This window comes from Barbus barbus, assembly GCF_936440315.1.
Source record: "Barbus barbus genome assembly, chromosome: 29".
Lineage (NCBI taxonomy): Eukaryota > Metazoa > Chordata > Actinopteri > Cypriniformes > Cyprinidae > Barbus > Barbus barbus.
Window position 1 is genome coordinate 1901971 of NC_136757.1, and position 17000 is coordinate 1918970.

Below are 17000 nucleotides of genomic sequence, written 5' to 3' on the forward strand. Positions count from 1 at the left end.
AGGGGTTTTTGTCAAGTTAGGAGGTTTCTGTAATACCCCTTTCCTATCTGTAGTTAAGATAAGATAACGCACTTAGGAAATGCTTTTCTGTAATAGCTTTTGTCCTGAATGTGGTCCTAACTGAAATTACCATGGTTACCAAACAGATAAGATAAGATTTTAAAGTTAGGATCTTTCTGTAATACGCATAAGAGAACTGTAGCTATAGCCTGTCCACATCTAAAACCTGAGTAGAAGTTAAAAATTAAATACTACTTTATTTATTCTGAAACAGAAGTCATTGAAAATTGTATTTGTATATATCAGATATAAAGTGTATAAAATTATTTTATTCAGAAATGTCATGTTTGTGATTTTTTTTTTTAAACTTTTTTTTGTTAATTGGTTATTTAAATTACATAGATGAAAACTCCTCACCTTTCAGTGACCAACTCACATTTTTTGAGATCAAAATAGGTCACCAATGAGATTAGCACTTCATCTTTTATAACATGAGAATTTGACCAAATATATTCAAATATCTTGATTTTTGTAAAATGTTGCAACAAGATGTTATTTCATTGTTTTTTTTGTGAAAAATAGCGGTTTATAACGGACATATAAGGTAATTCAAATAAAATAAAAACCTTAAAGTATCTACAAAAGAGCATGCAAAGCAAATATCTTCAAAAGAAATGTTCTCACCTTTTTCCCCCTTACCTGTTTGCATCTCTGAAATTAATAGGCCTTCATATTTGGAAACAAGTGCAGTTAGTCACAAATATTACAAAAATAATCTTTGTGAAGACAACTGGCAACAGCTGGTCTTAAATTCATTAGACACAACACACTAAACGACTTTGAAGACTGACTGAAAACACAGACTGAGCCCAAATGACATTCATAATCGTCCTGACAGTAGTGTGAACTGGATCGTCCTGCGCTCGGAACCAAAAAGTCCTACCGTCACTTGCGGGCTGATAGACGGCTTATGTCCTGCATCACTGCAAGCGGTTACATTTTAGCAATTTTATTGATATTACTTTTAATTTTTTTTTTTTTTTTTTTTGGTAAATAGATCTGAAAGATTTTTATTTCCTCATGTAGTTAGCAACATTGTTATTCCCAGTATGTATTGGTCGTCAGTTATTATAGTAATATATGTAGGTATATGTAATCGGATGATGTGTTCTGCAGCGGGTGGGGTTCCTGCCAGCGAAGGGTTCTGAAAGCAAGATGTCATGGGTCACGCTGGAGGAGACTCAAGCTCAGGAGGATATCAGCTGGCAGACCTTAGACTTCAGCCCGCCTCCTGAGGAGGACAACAGCCAATACCGTAAGATCTGAGTGACACTGCATATATGTGCTGATATTTAGTCCAACATGACTGTGTGTTATTGCATTTCGAATACAGTGGTGCAAGTTACTTTGTTCTGCCAAACTAAAATGCTTCCAAATAAATTTGATCGGTTGTCCCAACAAACCTAGACTAAATATCAGCACACTTGGGATGCCATACATACATGTTGTCAAGTTCACAGTTGTATGTGTTTGTTCTCATTTTGCACTTTACAGTGTGTCTGTATGTTATAAAGTGTCAAAACTGAGGACATCTCTTATCTTGCATGAAAAAAAAATGACTCTCTGTTCTTCATTAGCTGGTTTGGACTTTAATGCGATTCTACTGAAACCAAAGGCAATGACAGCAGGAAGCAAACTACCTCTCATTGTCATGCCACACGGTCTGTTCTTTAGTATCCTTAATAACAATGTACAAACAATATAATAAATACATACTGCGTCAGTATCTTGTTTTGCTGATCTCTGTTTTGACTGTGTGTCTGTCAGGTGGTCCTCATTCAGTGCTGGTGTCAGAGTGGATCTTGTCCACAGCAGTTCTGTGTAAGATGGGCTTCAGCGTCCTGCTTGGTGAGGAACAGTTACAGTGTTTACCCCACACACCTCAAGTCTGTCCATCAGACACATGATTTGGTTTTATATAGTCTTGCCGTGATAAAACATTTCACATGAAATTAATAATGACATATATTTTGTGGGAAAACACACATACGCTCCAATGCTGATGTTTAATCTCTAGACGTTTCCAGGTGTGACTAGTTTTCTTGTCAAGACATTATAAGAAGTGTTTTCTGTTGTTGGGAAACTCCTGGAGATTCTGTTCTGAGAAGATCTGTTAGATCTGAATATTGGTATTTGGTATGTTGTGTTTTTTGGAAAAGGCTCAGAATCTGGGTGTGTAGTGGGACAGTAGACAACACTCACAACAGAGACGAATGAACATTAACATCTCATTGGAGACTAGGGAGTTGGGGGTAGAGCTCTGCATTTCGGCCCGGGCCTGACGGGCCCCGACTTTTTTATGCCCCTAGGGCCAGGCTTCGGGCCAATTTTCACAACATAGTTCAGATGTGGCTCAGGCCTGTTTTAGGCTTCTCCTTATTTTTATATTTTAGACATCCATCAATTAGTTATGAAAAAAATTGCCGCTCTGGTGGAAACACGAGACCGTGCCGCGACAAGAGCAACTCGACGGTGTTTAGTTTCCCGCAGCAGAGAGTGCCGTCAACGCAGATGAAGAGTTCTGCGTTTAAATACACGCAATAAAGCTTGCCGTAAAGCCCCGCGGCAAAAGTAATTACCATTAATGTGTCCGGGGGAAATAGTAAGGAGATATTTGAATTATTTACTAATAAACTAGTGTTTTCTGTGTCAGTGTCGCGACGATGATGATCCTGACTCGCCATCTCCTCATTAGACGCGCCTTTAGAGAGAAGTGCATCTTCACGAATTAAGATTATAATGAAAGAGTTTTTGTTTTCGATTTGGTTTAATTCGTTAAGTAGTAATTTAAAGCTTTCTATAGATATATCATGTCTGTGAGGCATGTATTCGCTGACTTTCGGTTCATTTATGTGAAGCGCTCCTGTTCAAGACGAGACGGCACATCATTGTTTTCTTTATTTTATAAAAGAAAGTTTTGTTGATATTGTGCACACAAATAAAAGAAGACCCTTTACAGTTCCGAATGATGTATTACTCTTATGAGCAAAAATTACGGCGTAGGCCTATTTTAAGTTGTTTCCATTTAAAAAAATCCAATTGATTGCGCTGGTGCCTCCATGTCCTGCACTTATCAGCCTGCCGCTGGCCGCTTGGTCATTACTTTATGAAAAAAAAAACTTGTTTAACGAACAAAAAAATGCTCCAAACGTTTTTCTAAATTAACGTAATAAAAAAAAAACTAAATATAATCACTTTGCCATTACATGCAGAACTGAACTATTTTAATAGCTGAAACATTTTGGGAGAAGGGAAAAAAACAACGGGCTCGGGTCGGACTCGGGCTGGTAATTCTGATAAGCTGTCGGACACGGGCCGGGCTCGGGCCTGAGCATCTCAGGGCTCTAGTTGGGGGCATTTCACTCAGTTTAAAAATATGAGCTTATGACAACAAAAAAATGTCCATAAAAGCTTGACACATGTGATTTTGAAAATTATGTATGTGATGTATGTACTGTTTGTGTGCAACTTTGTGTGTCCTTTTTTTGTGTGTGTGTGTGTGTGTGGTCATTCCTATTCACAATTACAATGATTATTAATTAAATTATTGTTCTTGGTGTGAACATTTCTTAAGCATTGATTTGCTGTATTTCAGGTCTTTTAAAAAACAAATACAAGTGATTCTTCTGTGAAAATCATATCCACCTTAGCTCACCTTTGCAAGTTCATGAGAGTAGTAGCTATGTCCAGTTTGTGTGTAGCTTAATATATAGGGGCACATATAGCGGCATAAGCCGTATGGAGCGCTGTTATGATCAGGGGTGCACATGTACTGGGTAGAAGAGTTCCGACCGCTCATTTGCGTACCGACATGGTTAACAACTGTTAATGCAATGACCATTTTAGACCGACTAACTATAGTACTGTATAAGATTTCCATTCGAACTGAAAGCATTAATTTAGGCTATGTGCTTCCAGTTTCAGAGCAAAACACAAAACCGTGATATTCACTGACGCACTTCACTTGGCAGCGCCAAACCCAACAGCGCATATACTTACTTCCCAGCAATCTGCCAAAATAAAAGCTTGCTGATTTTAGGTTTTAAAATGTTGAAAGCTCATATAAAAAGAAAAAAAGAAAATGAAAATGTAAATATCAGCATTTTATTTGTAAGTGCACTATAAAATAATTATATTTTTATTTAATGCTCATTTTTATTTTAAAATATAATTGTATTATCACACATTTTTACTATTTTGTTTATTATTTTATATAAAAAAACAACTAAATTTTAATTTAATGGGTCACACTATGTGCATTGTGAGCTCCAAACCAAATCTCCAGGTGCTCTCATGAGAACCATACTGTATAGTGCTTTGGCTGTCTCTCGTTAAAAAGTCTGTCGGTGTAATTACACAAGAACCAAAGAGCACGCAACACTAATATTGTTTTGTGAAACAAAATGTTTTATGGGTTTGAAATGACAGAACATTAATTTTGGGATGAACTACCCATTTGAGCCAAAGTACTAGGCTGATATCATAGTGTTAGGGCCATATTGGGCATGAATCACTTGAATAAATCTTGAGTCAGTGATCAGGGAAGATCCCCCCCCCCATACTGCATGTCATGTTTTCCATGTCTTTCCTGTTGTAGTGAACTACAGAGGCTCACTTGGGTTTGGTCAGGATAACATCTTCTCCTTACCAGGAAACATTGGTACCCAGGATGTAAAAGATGTGCAGGTATACACTAATGCTTACTGAGCTCCTACTCCAATCATCAGTGTAACCAAATACCTAAAATGTTTCACAGACTTTTACAAATACATGTTAGCATACTACTTGTGATGTTTAAAAGTACATTGAATTTGGTTGTTGGACTTTCCATATTTGCAAAGTTCTGAAAGTTGGAGGCTCTTCTGGAATTTGCAGCATATGTTTTGTGATTTACACTTTCAATACATCATACGTAGTTATACATATTCTCGGTTTACTTCTAAACAGTTGGCAGTAGACAGTGTTTTGAAGCAAGGTGACTTTGACGAGCAGAAGATTGCTGTGTCTGGAGGCTCTCATGGTGGATTCCTGGCTTGTCATCTGATTGGACAATATCCTGAGTTTTACAAGGCGTGTGTGGTACGAAATCCCGTCACAAACCTGGCCACCATGATCGGCTGCACAGACATTCCAGACTGGTAATTTGACATTAACCTTCACATCCAGTGGATATCATACTGAATTACTTGATTTCAAATAGTTTCTGAGTGGTGAAATTTCACATCAGTTTTTTTTGTTTGCAATTCTGTGAAAAATGAATGCAATATATTTTTTGGTAACACTTTATTCTGATAGTCCACTTTAGACATTCTACTAACTGTAAGTAACTTTGCAACTACATGCCAACTAGCAGTCATTAGAGTATTAGTAGACTGTCTGCTTAAAGGGGACGTATTATGCAAAAATCACTTTTATAAGGTGTTTGAACACAGTTGTGTGGCCACAGTGTGTGAAAACAACCAGCCTATAATGGTAAAAATCCACCAACTCAATTTTTTATAATCTAAAAAAAATCATAAACAGTCTCTCAGAACGAACAGTTTCAGATTCTCCCTCTGTTCACGTCATCGAGGGGAAAAAGTCCTGCCCATTTGTGATGCCGCCCTATAAGCATAGACAGCCCTGAGTGAGAAGCTGTGATCCGCCTCTGCCATTAATGATTACTTGCTGTAGCTGCTGGAGATATATACATGTATATGATATATATGAGGACACTGATATATACAGTATGAGGACACTGTGGTTAAGTTTCATTGTCTAAGGAAATGTCCTGGAAAAAATCGGTAAAGACCCCAATACGTGTACACTGTAAAACTTTTCGTTGTAAATTTACAGTATAATACTGGCAGCTGGGTTGCCAGCCACATACTGTATTTTTACAGTACTACTACTGTACACAACATTTACAGTTCTGTACTGTATTTACGAAATACAGTATTATACTGTTATATAACTTTTTTTTACAGTATTACACTGTGCTCTTTGCAGGGAATACTGTAAATCCTGCTTTTATTTCAGTACTCTTGGATTTACAAAATTAAAAATATACTTTTTCATAACAGTATTCACAAAAAAATAGAGAAAATAATATTTTCTGAGTTTTAAAACATTTTATTTATTTTGAAGAAAAGACTAGGCAATTGCCTTATATGAATTTACTGGCTGAAATGCCAGCTGTAGTTTTTTTTTTCCTTTTTCTTTTAAATATAAAACATGTAAAATGCAATTAACAATTAGCAAGTAATTCAAAATACAGTAATCTTATTTACTTTTAAAGAATGGAAAGGTTTTTCAGAAATATATTTTTTAAAAGTCTTTCAGAAGAGAGGAAACCTGTGGGTTTACAGTACTGTTCTTTTTTTACACAACATGTCCAGTCTTCTTGTAAGTCACTTTTCCTTTCTTGGTTTTTGATGCACATGCAGGGCTGATGTCGAGAAAGCATCTAAAAGACAGAAAAGAAAAAAAGTGAACATTATGTATATGTCTAATATATATATCTAATACACACATACACACACAGCATCTCACAGAAGTGAGTTCTGCGAGACAGCACAGAGAATTGCAACACTTACGATGTGATTACATGACTACATGATAATGTTAAATATGCAATATGTCATTCAGCTCTTTAATCAACTGTATAAAATATTTGTTAAAATATACTTAAGTACTTTACAAATACTGTCAAAACAAGTTAGTGACAATTCACTCTATCATATATATATCAATGGCAAATATGCTAACCTCAGTCGCAAGGGTGCATGCCACCTCTTCCTGATACTGGAGGTTGAAATCATACAATAATACAAACAGCACTGCAAGGCCAGAGACAAAGTTGGGCTGCTCAACATTTACCGCTGGTTGCTTAGAGATTGACCTGAAAATAAAAAAAGAAAGAAAATACTTCAAATAAACTATTGTGGGTTCCATTGCAGTTCTGTTTAGTTGTCTATACATAGTTCAACTCAACATAACTATTAAACTAAATCTGAAATATGTGCAGGGAAATCCCATTTACAGGGTTCACAACTATAGCTGTGAACTGCATAATAATAGTATCTCATGAATGCACAGTCGAGCACAAAAGACCAATGTCAGTGTCAGGATTTTCATTAAACAATATTGCATTCCCTCGGAACACTTGGAATACATGACATGTTGCATGTGAACATTCTGTGATACTATTGTATCTCGATGCTGGTCACTATCACTGCCATTATATGGACAAGCGTGAGCAGGCTTTTTTTTTTTAAAATTTGTATTATTCTCCTTTAGTGGTCCAAAAAACAAAGAAGGTCATAGGGCATTAGAACAACACCAGGGTGCATGGAAGCATATGGGTAGCAAAATTCAATTGAAATGCAATACGTAAAATGGTGATATATTTCAATTTACATTTTCTTATACATATGTGCAATATTTAGTGCACATATGTATTTTATTGTATATCACATAAATTTTATTTAAATTATAAAATTTACATTTGCCATTTCCTACACTAGTTTTAATACACAAATTAAAAACATATTTTAATGCTTTATAAGTTGCAAAATGGAAATTAAAATGTATTACCCAAATTGATTAGATGTTTAACATGTCCAAGCAAAAACTGTTTTTACATCATAATACCACATGATTATTGTAATTTCAGAATGCATTCTGATCCAAAAGTGCAGTAAAAAGGTAGAAAAATTGTAATTTAAAATATCTTTTATTTTTCTTAAATGCATTGACACTTATATATAAGACGTTTCAATTGCATTTTCATTTAATACCCCATGATGAATATAAAGTCAATGTGGATTTGAAAATGCATTCGAAATGTATTTGAAAATGCAACACACCCCCGACCTGTCAATCTTTAGGCAACATCAAGGCAGGGCTTGGCAACAGGATGCACAATTGTAGAAAATATCATATGTAAATTATATAACTGAATTTCCATTTTCATTTTGCACTAAACTTTGCACATATTTAGGGTAAAATGTCAATTAAAATACAGAAATGCATTGCCATTTTGCATATTACTAACTGAATTTGAAATTATTTCAAACTGAATTTTGCTACCCATATGCTTCCATAGCGTTAATGATGACTTGATGTTCATTTTAGGTACTAAACCTTTACTGTTTACTTACCAAGAATTATAGGTTGTGTTCTCTGGCAAATGTAGAGACTGCTGGACATCAGATTGAGTGGTGAATACCTGAAACAATTTTTAAGAAGACAGCACAACCATCACTAACAGAACCAAGACATAACAAATCACATTTATTTGCAACATGCTTTAAGTGATCTCTACTTACATCTGCTTGAAGGGTAAGGCCATCTAATTTCTGCAAGTGTGGGAGCAGCTGTAGGACCATGGAAGACATGGAAGCAATCAGGAATACTACTTTTGAAATAAGCATTAGGAACATGACTATGGATTTTCATGTGCTGGCAAAATTATAACACATTAAAAAGCACGATCATAGAACTGACATTTTTTAACATGGACTACAAATGGGAAGCACTTACATTAGCACCGGATCTTCATCAGATTGTTCAGCCTGAAAAATAATAATAATAAAAAAATAATAATCAGAAGCAGGTCATGTGAATGTGTGTCTTATTTGCTATTTAAGTTGTTTTTGATTGTTGGATTAAAGGAAGGTGTGCATAAACATCTTAAAAGGGATAGTTCACTTTGAAATTAAAATTTGGTATCTATCAGCTTACCCCAAGGGCATCCAAGATGTAGGTGTCTTTTTTTCTTTAGTAGATCCAATTTTGATATGTTTAGGTCAAATCGTTCTAGCTTGTCAGTCATATAATGGCAGGTATAGGTCACTGTCTCTATAAGAGGGAAAAAGAACATGCACAGAGAAATCCAAATTAAACAATTCCCCATCGTAACTACACATTGATGGCCTAAGACACGAAACGAGCGGTTTGTGTGAGAAAATGAACAGTATTTATACAGTTTTTTACCTCTTGTACACAACCATGTCCAAGTGATCTGAGTGCGCGCACGCATCCGGTGTGTGACGTGTGTGTGCGCGCTCTGGCTTAGTCCGCAAAAATAACTTTATTGCACAAATAATTAGAAAGTTATTGAACGCGGAAATATGTGAATGTTGTGAATGTGCGAATATAAAACCAATTTTACCCAACTGAATTGCTAACTCGGGATTTAAGTTAAGTTTAACGTTCCCAAAATCAAACCATGCGTGGAAACAATGTAGAAATGTGAATGAAAAAAAGACAAGCTTACCGTATCGATACTTAGTCGAACATTAATCCATCTTCTCATGCTCCAGTCGATTAGCATCATCTCAGGCACAGGTTAGATGATTCAGATGACAAATTATCTCCGCGTCTGCTCAGGCAGCGTCGTCCATTGTTTGCTGCGTCACAGGCACTAACGCTTGAAACGCGAAACGAAGCTCACAAAGCTTATCTACGCACAGATTCACAAACCACTGGCTTATCTTAATAACGCGAATAATTATTTTGTTCAATTAATTCCCGCTGACGAATCTAGTTTGCCTGTAATACACTGTTCACATTTCTTCTTCTTTGGAGATCACATCACATTTGAATTGAGCGCGAAATAAATATATCCCACAATGCAATGCGTTTACAGTATGGTACTGTATTACAAATTTAGCGGGCTGAAAACAGAAAATTTCTGTATATTTACAGACATTCTGTAAAATATACAGAATGCTACTGTTTTATAAAAATACAGTATAATACTGTTAGAAAATGCCTGTAAATTTACAGTAAAGTTTTACAGTGTAGGGATCAATACCAATGCCTCGTGCGTGAACGTCTGCTCCAGACAAAGTAAGTATCACACGTTTGTTTTCCAAATTGCCCTTCTGAAAGAGCTTCTTGGCACTCTGTAAGGCTAATGATGCTAAAGCTACCATTGTCTCTGTCTGTTTTCACTTATGCTGTCTACATGAATGATCGTGAATAGGAATGTGGTAGTTAAAAGTTGCATATGAAAGCAATGTGAGTTGATCGCGTGAGTTTATTGAGCTCATAATCACGAGTGGGACTTTGTTTGTGATAGCATGCCAGGCACCATGAGACCAGCTATGTTGTTATTTTTATCTCGCCGTGTTCCCTGTCTGTGTAATTCATAAACCCGAATTTATTATGCACAGTACAATCAGATGACTGACTTTTAAACAGAGTACGTTTTCTGTAAAGATAACAGGCTTGTACTAATCGTGAAATGTTTATTTGCAAAGGCTAGCACTGCTGGAGCTTGAGCTCTTGAAGCTCCGCCCTCTTCTCCGGGAGCACCAGCTCATTTGCATTAAAGCAACATACTCAAATACAGAGCGTTTTGGCTCACACCCTAAAAGTGGCAATTTTAACAAGCTATAAAAAATTATCTGTCGGGTATTTTGAGCTAAAACTTCACATACACACTCAGAGACTTATTTGAGCATAATAGGTCCCCTTTAATATCTTCTTACACTTTATTTTGACGGGTCCACAACATGCAACATACTGACTATGAGAAACTTTGCAAGTATGCGTCAACTTATTCTACTAACCCTAAACCTAACCTGACAGTCTACTCTGAGAGTTAGTAGACATGTAGATGCAAATGAATTAGTTGACACGTTGTTGCAAAGTTACTCATAGTTAGTAGAATGTCTAAAGTGGACTATCGAAATAAAGTGTAACCAATTTTTTTTTTTTTAAATTAACATAAATTAAAAAGATAACAGCGAATAGTATAATGTTGTATAAATACTTTTTTTCAATACAATACTTTTTTGAGGGATGTGCTTGATGTAATATGCAAAAAAATCTACAAAGAATTGATTAATATATAACTTCTTTCTTTTGAATTGTGGGTAAAAATGATTCATGTATTGTGATATTTACCTGTAGACATTTGTGATAGCTAATGGCTTTAAGTGTGTTTGTGTTCAGGTGTATGGTGGAAGCTGGATATGAATACAACACAGATATTCATCTTGAACCTGCTATTCTGGAACAGATGTTAAACAAGTCACCCTTAAAACACGTCAGCAAGGTAAGCAGATGCTGTTCCGGTGCATTATTTATTCTTTTATGTTTAATTTCTTAACTGCTCAGCTTGTAACACACATGGTTGTGTTTGTTCCTCAGGTAAAAACTCCAGTACTTCTGTTGTTGGGGGAAGATGACAAGCGTGTTCCCACCAAGCAGGGTATTGAATACTACAGAGCCCTGAAGGCACTGCAGGTACCAGTGAGGTAAGTACAATGACACTGACTCTTTATAGATGGACTTTCTCCTGTGAAACATTCCTCTGCTCTGGAAAACTGGTTCACTAGTGTATCCATGTGTCCCGCAGATTGTTGTGGTACCCAGGCAATAATCACTCTTTGTCCAAAGTTGATGCAGAATCGGATGGGTTCATGAACGCTGCTCTCTGGATTATCCAACATCTTTCCCTGTGATATCATCTCTTCTCCGTAAATCATAACCAGCTTTTATTACACTTTGATTTTAGCATTTCTTTTATAGATATCAGCTTTGTGATTGTCATATTGAGGCATTAGTTTGGCGCTTTCCCTTCAGACCACGAAGGGAAACTCTGTCAAAATCTGTCTCTGTGATATACTGATGCAAAAAGCACTTGGAGAGGTTCACAGGCATATTGTGTGATATTTAAAGAAGTTAATGTGATATTTAATGAAATGGAATTACACTAAATGGCATATGAAAAGACTTCTTACTGTTCTAACTCTACTAAAGGCTTTAGTTTTCAGTTATTGGCAAATTTAATTTTGTGCCGAACTGTTTACCGTGCTATGCTTTCAGTGTAGCTACTTTGATTTTCTGATGGTCTTCTGCTTTTGTAATATGGTTACTTTCTGGGATATGTACTAAATGACTTTCTGCATTCTTTTCAATAAAAATGTGACTTTCTGTAAAGCTGAAGAGAGTAACTTTCTTTCTTTAAAGCTGATTTCAAACTTGTGAACAGAGACCAGTAGGGATGGAGGTTAAGACCATGTAATTGAACATTACATTATTTAGTTATAAAAGGTGGTATTAATGTCTGCTCCATCAGTTTCAGTATCACAGTGAGTACTAGCAGAAGCTTGTGTCTCTACAACTGAAATGCAATAATCATGCAATAAAAGGAGAAACCAGCCAACCAACAAACAAACAAATCCGGTTCTGTGCAAGAGAGAGAAAAAAAATATAGTTTGGGCTATAGCCCTGACAGCCCAGTGCTATCCACTCCTCAACATAGCTTTTCATTTCATCCATTTCTCTTTTTTTCAGTAACTAATCTTATTACTTATTACTAATGGAATATTACTACTCCTTTTTTTCACCATTTCTTAACATCTGTTCCCCAAATCTGTGTGTGCGTGTGGGTGATTGACTTTCACATACTGCAGACTTTTTTCACTTCCATAAAAAGGTGCACATTGTTAATATAAATAGGTAGACCTAGCATTTTATTTAGTTTCTTTCCCTTGTGAATGTAAAAGATACACAGCCTTGTGGAGTTTTGGACTGAAAACCTTTGGTAAGTGATTTTCTGTGTTTTAAACATGTCTGAAATGGAGGAAATGTAGCAAATAATTTACAGCATCACATATTCAATGCTATGTAAAAGAAACACTGTGAAATAATAATAATAATAAAATAAATATTGGAAATTTATTTATTTGCAATTATGCGATTTAATGTGTATATGATTGTATTGCCTTATTTACTTAACGTACTTTTGACTAACACTCAAGCCCATGTAATGCACTTTGCAGTTCTCAAAGGTTTGTGAATATAGCATATTAAAAAGTAAAAGCCATTTAACTTGCATAGATGATTGTGTTTGTTTTCCTAATGTTCTTGTTCTCTTGTCTCTAGGCCATGTTTGGACACATGTTGTATCTGGTTCTCATACTGAATCAGTTTAATCTTTTGACAACTTTACATACTGAATTCTATCCATGTGAAATTCACACTACCAAGGATGGACACATAAATGTGGACTGTCAGCGCAGACGTCTTTCTAACGTCCCTAAATTCACATCCCTCTCTGTTATATCCCTCAACTTAAATGAAAACCATATACACCACATTAAAGGTGCCACATTTTCTGGATTAGCCAATCTCAAGCATCTCAGCTTGATGTGGAACTGCGTACCAGATCATCTTAAGGAGCAGAGGTGGCCTTCATGCAGCCTGAAAATTGACCCTAATGCATTTAGCGGACTTAAAAACCTAACTTCCCTGCAGTTAGCAGGGAACAGCTTGAAGACCATACCTCCTCTACCAAAGCAGCTTGAGATTCTGGGACTGGAATTTAATCACATCTTTCATATCGTCAAGCCTCTAGGTACACCGCTACTAAAGCAACTACTGCTAAACAAGAATTGTTTCTACGCCAACCCATGTTATCAGGCTTACTTCATCGACCCACGTGTGTTTCAAGATCTCCCTGAGCTTTTGAACCTTACACTTAGTTACAACAATGTGACCAGTGTTCCCCCATATCTTCCACTTTCACTAGAAAGCCTAGACTTGGGGGAGAACAAGATCATGCATGTCAATAAAGAGTCCTTTGCAAATCTTAATAATTTGCGACACCTTAACCTAGGGTGGAATTGCCAAAGGTGTGACCATGCTTCCGAGCCTTGTTTCCCATGTCCAAACAACCAGTCTCTGAATCTGCACCAAGATGCATTTTTTGATCAAAGGGACTCTCTAATTAGTCTAAGCCTACGTGGCAATTCACTGCATACAATTCCTCAGCATCTCTTCGTACGACTCCACAAGCTCCAAGAGTTAGATCTATCCGACAACTTTTTAGCCTACGCCATCCAGAATGGCACCTTTTTTGAAGAGCTCCGGAATGTTGTGTCCCTCAGTCTTCTTTATAACTATGAACCCCAGAAATCCTTTTCTGAATTGATTTTGTCACCATCCATAGAGAAGATGACGGCTCTACGAGAGTTGTACCTGAGTGGATTATTCTTCAGGGTACTGTCAAACCACAGCCTTGCACATCTGGTCAAACTGCCAAGACTTGAGTCCCTAGAGCTACGCATGAACTTCATCTGCTCTGTTAGCATGGATGCTATAAGCCAGCTGAGAACATTAAGGTGGGTGGGCCTTTCCCAAAACATGCTTGATTTCAGTTCATGCTTTTCAACCTGCACTGCTGAAGCCATACCAAACAAATACCAAACACTTGAAAAACGTGACAATGGACAGCTCAACTTGCAAACTCAAAAAGTCTCCCTACCGAGCTCAGAACTGAATACTATGCAGGAGTCCCACTGTCCTTTTTATTATACTATATGGCATTTCAAAAAGCAGATATGCTCTAAAAAACATTTTTTTGACCTTTCTCAAAACAACATCCCATGGCTGAATGCAAGTACTTTCAGAGGCATGGAAAATGTGGTATGCATAGATCTGTCCTACAACTACATAAGTCAAACTTTAAATGGCCGGCAGTTCACACATCTAAGCAAATTAGCCTACCTTAATATGGCTCACAATCGCATTGACCTGTATTCTGACAAGGCCTTCCAGGAGATAAGTGGCACACTAAAAGCTCTTGACCTCAGCAACAACGAATTCCACTTTGTAATGAAGGGTATGGGACATCGCTTCACATTCCTTCCACACTTATCATCTCTTAAAATACTGAGTCTAGCGAACAATCACATTGGTCTCAGAATCTCTAACATTCTTACCAGTACTTCTTTGAAGTATCTTGATTTCTCTGGAAATCGTTTGGACATAATGTGGGACTCTAGGCGTAACCAATACCTACATTTCTTTCAGGGTCTTACTAACCTTACACACTTAGACATTTCTGAAAATCAGCTCAAATCATTCCCTCCAGAGGTAATCGTAAACTTGCCTTCGAGCCTCCAGATGCTGAGAATGGACTCCAATGTGCTGAGTTATTTCCCTTGGGGCAACATCTCAGTCCTCGAGCAGCTCTGCCACCTGAACCTTAGTTCAAACATGCTCTCATTCTTACCTAATATACATTTTGAGCTCCGTCTCGTAAGCCTGGACCTAAGTCACAATCGACTAGTTGCGATCCCAAAGGCTTTCCTTAGTCAGGCAATAAACCTTAAAAATCTAATGCTTAACCACAACCAGCTGAAGATCCTTGATGTGCAGGCTCTTCCCTTGTCATTCCATAAAGGTTTTACTTTCTGTCCTGCTGGTCCGCATAAAAATAAGTCCTCCTGCAAACTCGTGCTGCATGCCAATCCTTTTACTTGTAGTTGCGTTATCTCTGGGTTTGCCACATTTCTCAGAGAAACTAGTTTGGATATCCCACACCTCACCACAGAGGTTCACTGTGGTTATCCAGAGTCATTGGCTGGTGTGAATGTCCTCTCGATAGATCTTCACTCATGCCAGGAGATATTTGGGAGCGTTGCTTTCCTCTATACTTTATGGTTGACGCTGGCAGCAACCAGCATTCCCCTCCTGAAGCATCTGTATGGCTGGGACCTGTGGTACTGCATCCAGATTTTATGGACTGGACACAAGGGACACACTCCAGTTAATGGCGGCAGCATGACGGATAACCAGTATGATGCATTTGTGATCTTTGATACGAGTAACAAGGCAGTCAGGGATTGGATCTACAAGGAGATGGTTGTGAGATTGGAGAACAAAGGGAGATGGCGCTTTCGACTTTGTCTAGAGGAACGCGACTGGTTGCCTGGAGAATCATGCATAGAGAATCTCCATAAGGCCGTTTACAACAGCAGAAAGACGGTGTTTGTATTGACTAGCCCTAGTGGCTGTTCCGACGAAAGTGGGGTCGTCCGACAAGCCTTCCTCCTTGTTCAGCAGCGCCTTCTAGATGAGAAAGTTGATGTTGCAGTTCTTGTTTTGCTGGACTTTCTCTTTCCAAAATTCAAATACCTTCAGATGAGAAAACGACTCTGCAAAAAATCAGTTCTGTCCTGGCCCAAGAACCCACGAGTGCAGCTGCTCTTCTGGAATAATTTACGTGTCGCTCTCGTCTCTGACAATGTTAGAGCCTACAACAAGAATGTCACAGAGAGCTTCTTCTAAAAAGGATGAAGTGTAATGAGAATGTTATGTTTTATGTAGTCCTGTTGTTTCAGGTTTTTGTGTGTTTATTTGTTAGAATGTATGATCTTATATTGGGGCCAGTGGAAGTATTGAAAATATTCAAAGATGTTGAAATACAGAAATCTTAAAACCCTCTGGCAAACTCGATGATTGACCATGATATGCCAGAAAGTAGAAACAGCTGAAAAATAAAAGTATGGACTGTCATATATAAATAAGTACTTGTTGTAATAAAAGAAATGTATCACTTACACAGATTAATCTATTTATTAATGTCATGTAAGAAGGTTATGTTCATTCATAGGTTAGCTGCCATAGACTTCCTTTTACATGACACTGCTAAATATGATGTGAGACAAACAAGACAACAGTTTGTGTACATACCAACTGCAAGGGGAGTAAGTGTGTGTGTGTGTGTGAGAGAGAGAGGAACTAATGCACCTGTTGGACCACATACCACACATTCTTCTGAATTTTAAGCATTTGTACAATTTCAGTTTCATGTAATTACGTCAAAAAATAGCGCCGCAGTTTCTAGAGCTTAGAAACTCCTTTCACTTATAAGAAAGCTTCTAAAAATAAGTTTGCAGTTTTTTTTGTTGTAGTAGTTTTAGATGTCAGTATGATTTGTAATATGTGGTTGCAGAGCATGTTATTCCTTCAAATGCATGGAAATTATCTGAACATGTGTGTGTGTGTAGAATTATTGGACCTTTATTTATTATAACTTTTGTAATTAACTTGTAATTCATTTCAGCTGTGATTTTGTATAGTTCACACATTGTAAAATTCAGCAAATTCGCAAAGTAAAGTCACAGAAGAACAAGATCTGTCAATCTTAAAGGACA

The 17000-nt window shown here is 37.1% G+C and overlaps 3 protein-coding genes across 4 annotated transcripts in view; 2 read left to right on the forward strand and 1 right to left on the reverse strand.

Annotated features, from left to right (window-relative positions):
- LOC306849503 (acylamino-acid-releasing enzyme-like) overlaps window positions 1-11998 on the forward strand; it is a 44275-nt gene extending 32277 nt beyond the window's left edge. For both annotated transcript variants that reach the window (XM_079384584.1, XM_079384585.1), the window contains 8 exons: window positions 1177-1315; window positions 1638-1721; window positions 1828-1908; window positions 4658-4746; window positions 5008-5198; window positions 11005-11107; window positions 11203-11309; window positions 11411-11998. In XM_079384584.1, coding sequence (XP_079240710.1) covers window positions 1177-1315; window positions 1638-1721; window positions 1828-1908; window positions 4658-4746; window positions 5008-5198; window positions 11005-11107; window positions 11203-11309; window positions 11411-11516 — 900 coding nt within the window. In that variant the 3' untranslated portion in view covers window positions 11517-11998. The remainder of the gene's footprint in view (window positions 1-1176; window positions 1316-1637; window positions 1722-1827; window positions 1909-4657; window positions 4747-5007; window positions 5199-11004; window positions 11108-11202; window positions 11310-11410) is intronic.
- LOC306849415 (uncharacterized protein) lies at window positions 6332-8841 on the reverse strand (the record flags this gene model as incomplete). The annotated part of the gene is made up of 6 exons (XM_079384410.1): window positions 8785-8841; window positions 8584-8615; window positions 8370-8458; window positions 8202-8269; window positions 6808-6940; window positions 6332-6505 (listed from the first exon to the last, which is right to left on the reverse strand). Exons 3-6 carry the CDS (start codon window positions 8436-8438, stop codon window positions 6332-6334), a joined length of 444 nt encoding a protein of 147 aa, XP_079240536.1. The 5' UTR covers window positions 8439-8458; window positions 8584-8615; window positions 8785-8841.
- A 947-nt stretch (window positions 11999-12945) lies between the features above and the next one.
- On the forward strand, window positions 12946-16131 carry LOC306848954 (toll-like receptor 9; the record flags this gene model as incomplete). Its single annotated transcript, XM_079383748.1, has 1 exon — window positions 12946-16131. The coding sequence occupies one exon, from the start codon at window positions 12946-12948 to the stop codon at window positions 16129-16131; it is 3186 nt and encodes a 1061-aa protein (XP_079239874.1).
- Between the last annotated feature and the right edge of the window lie 869 nt (window positions 16132-17000).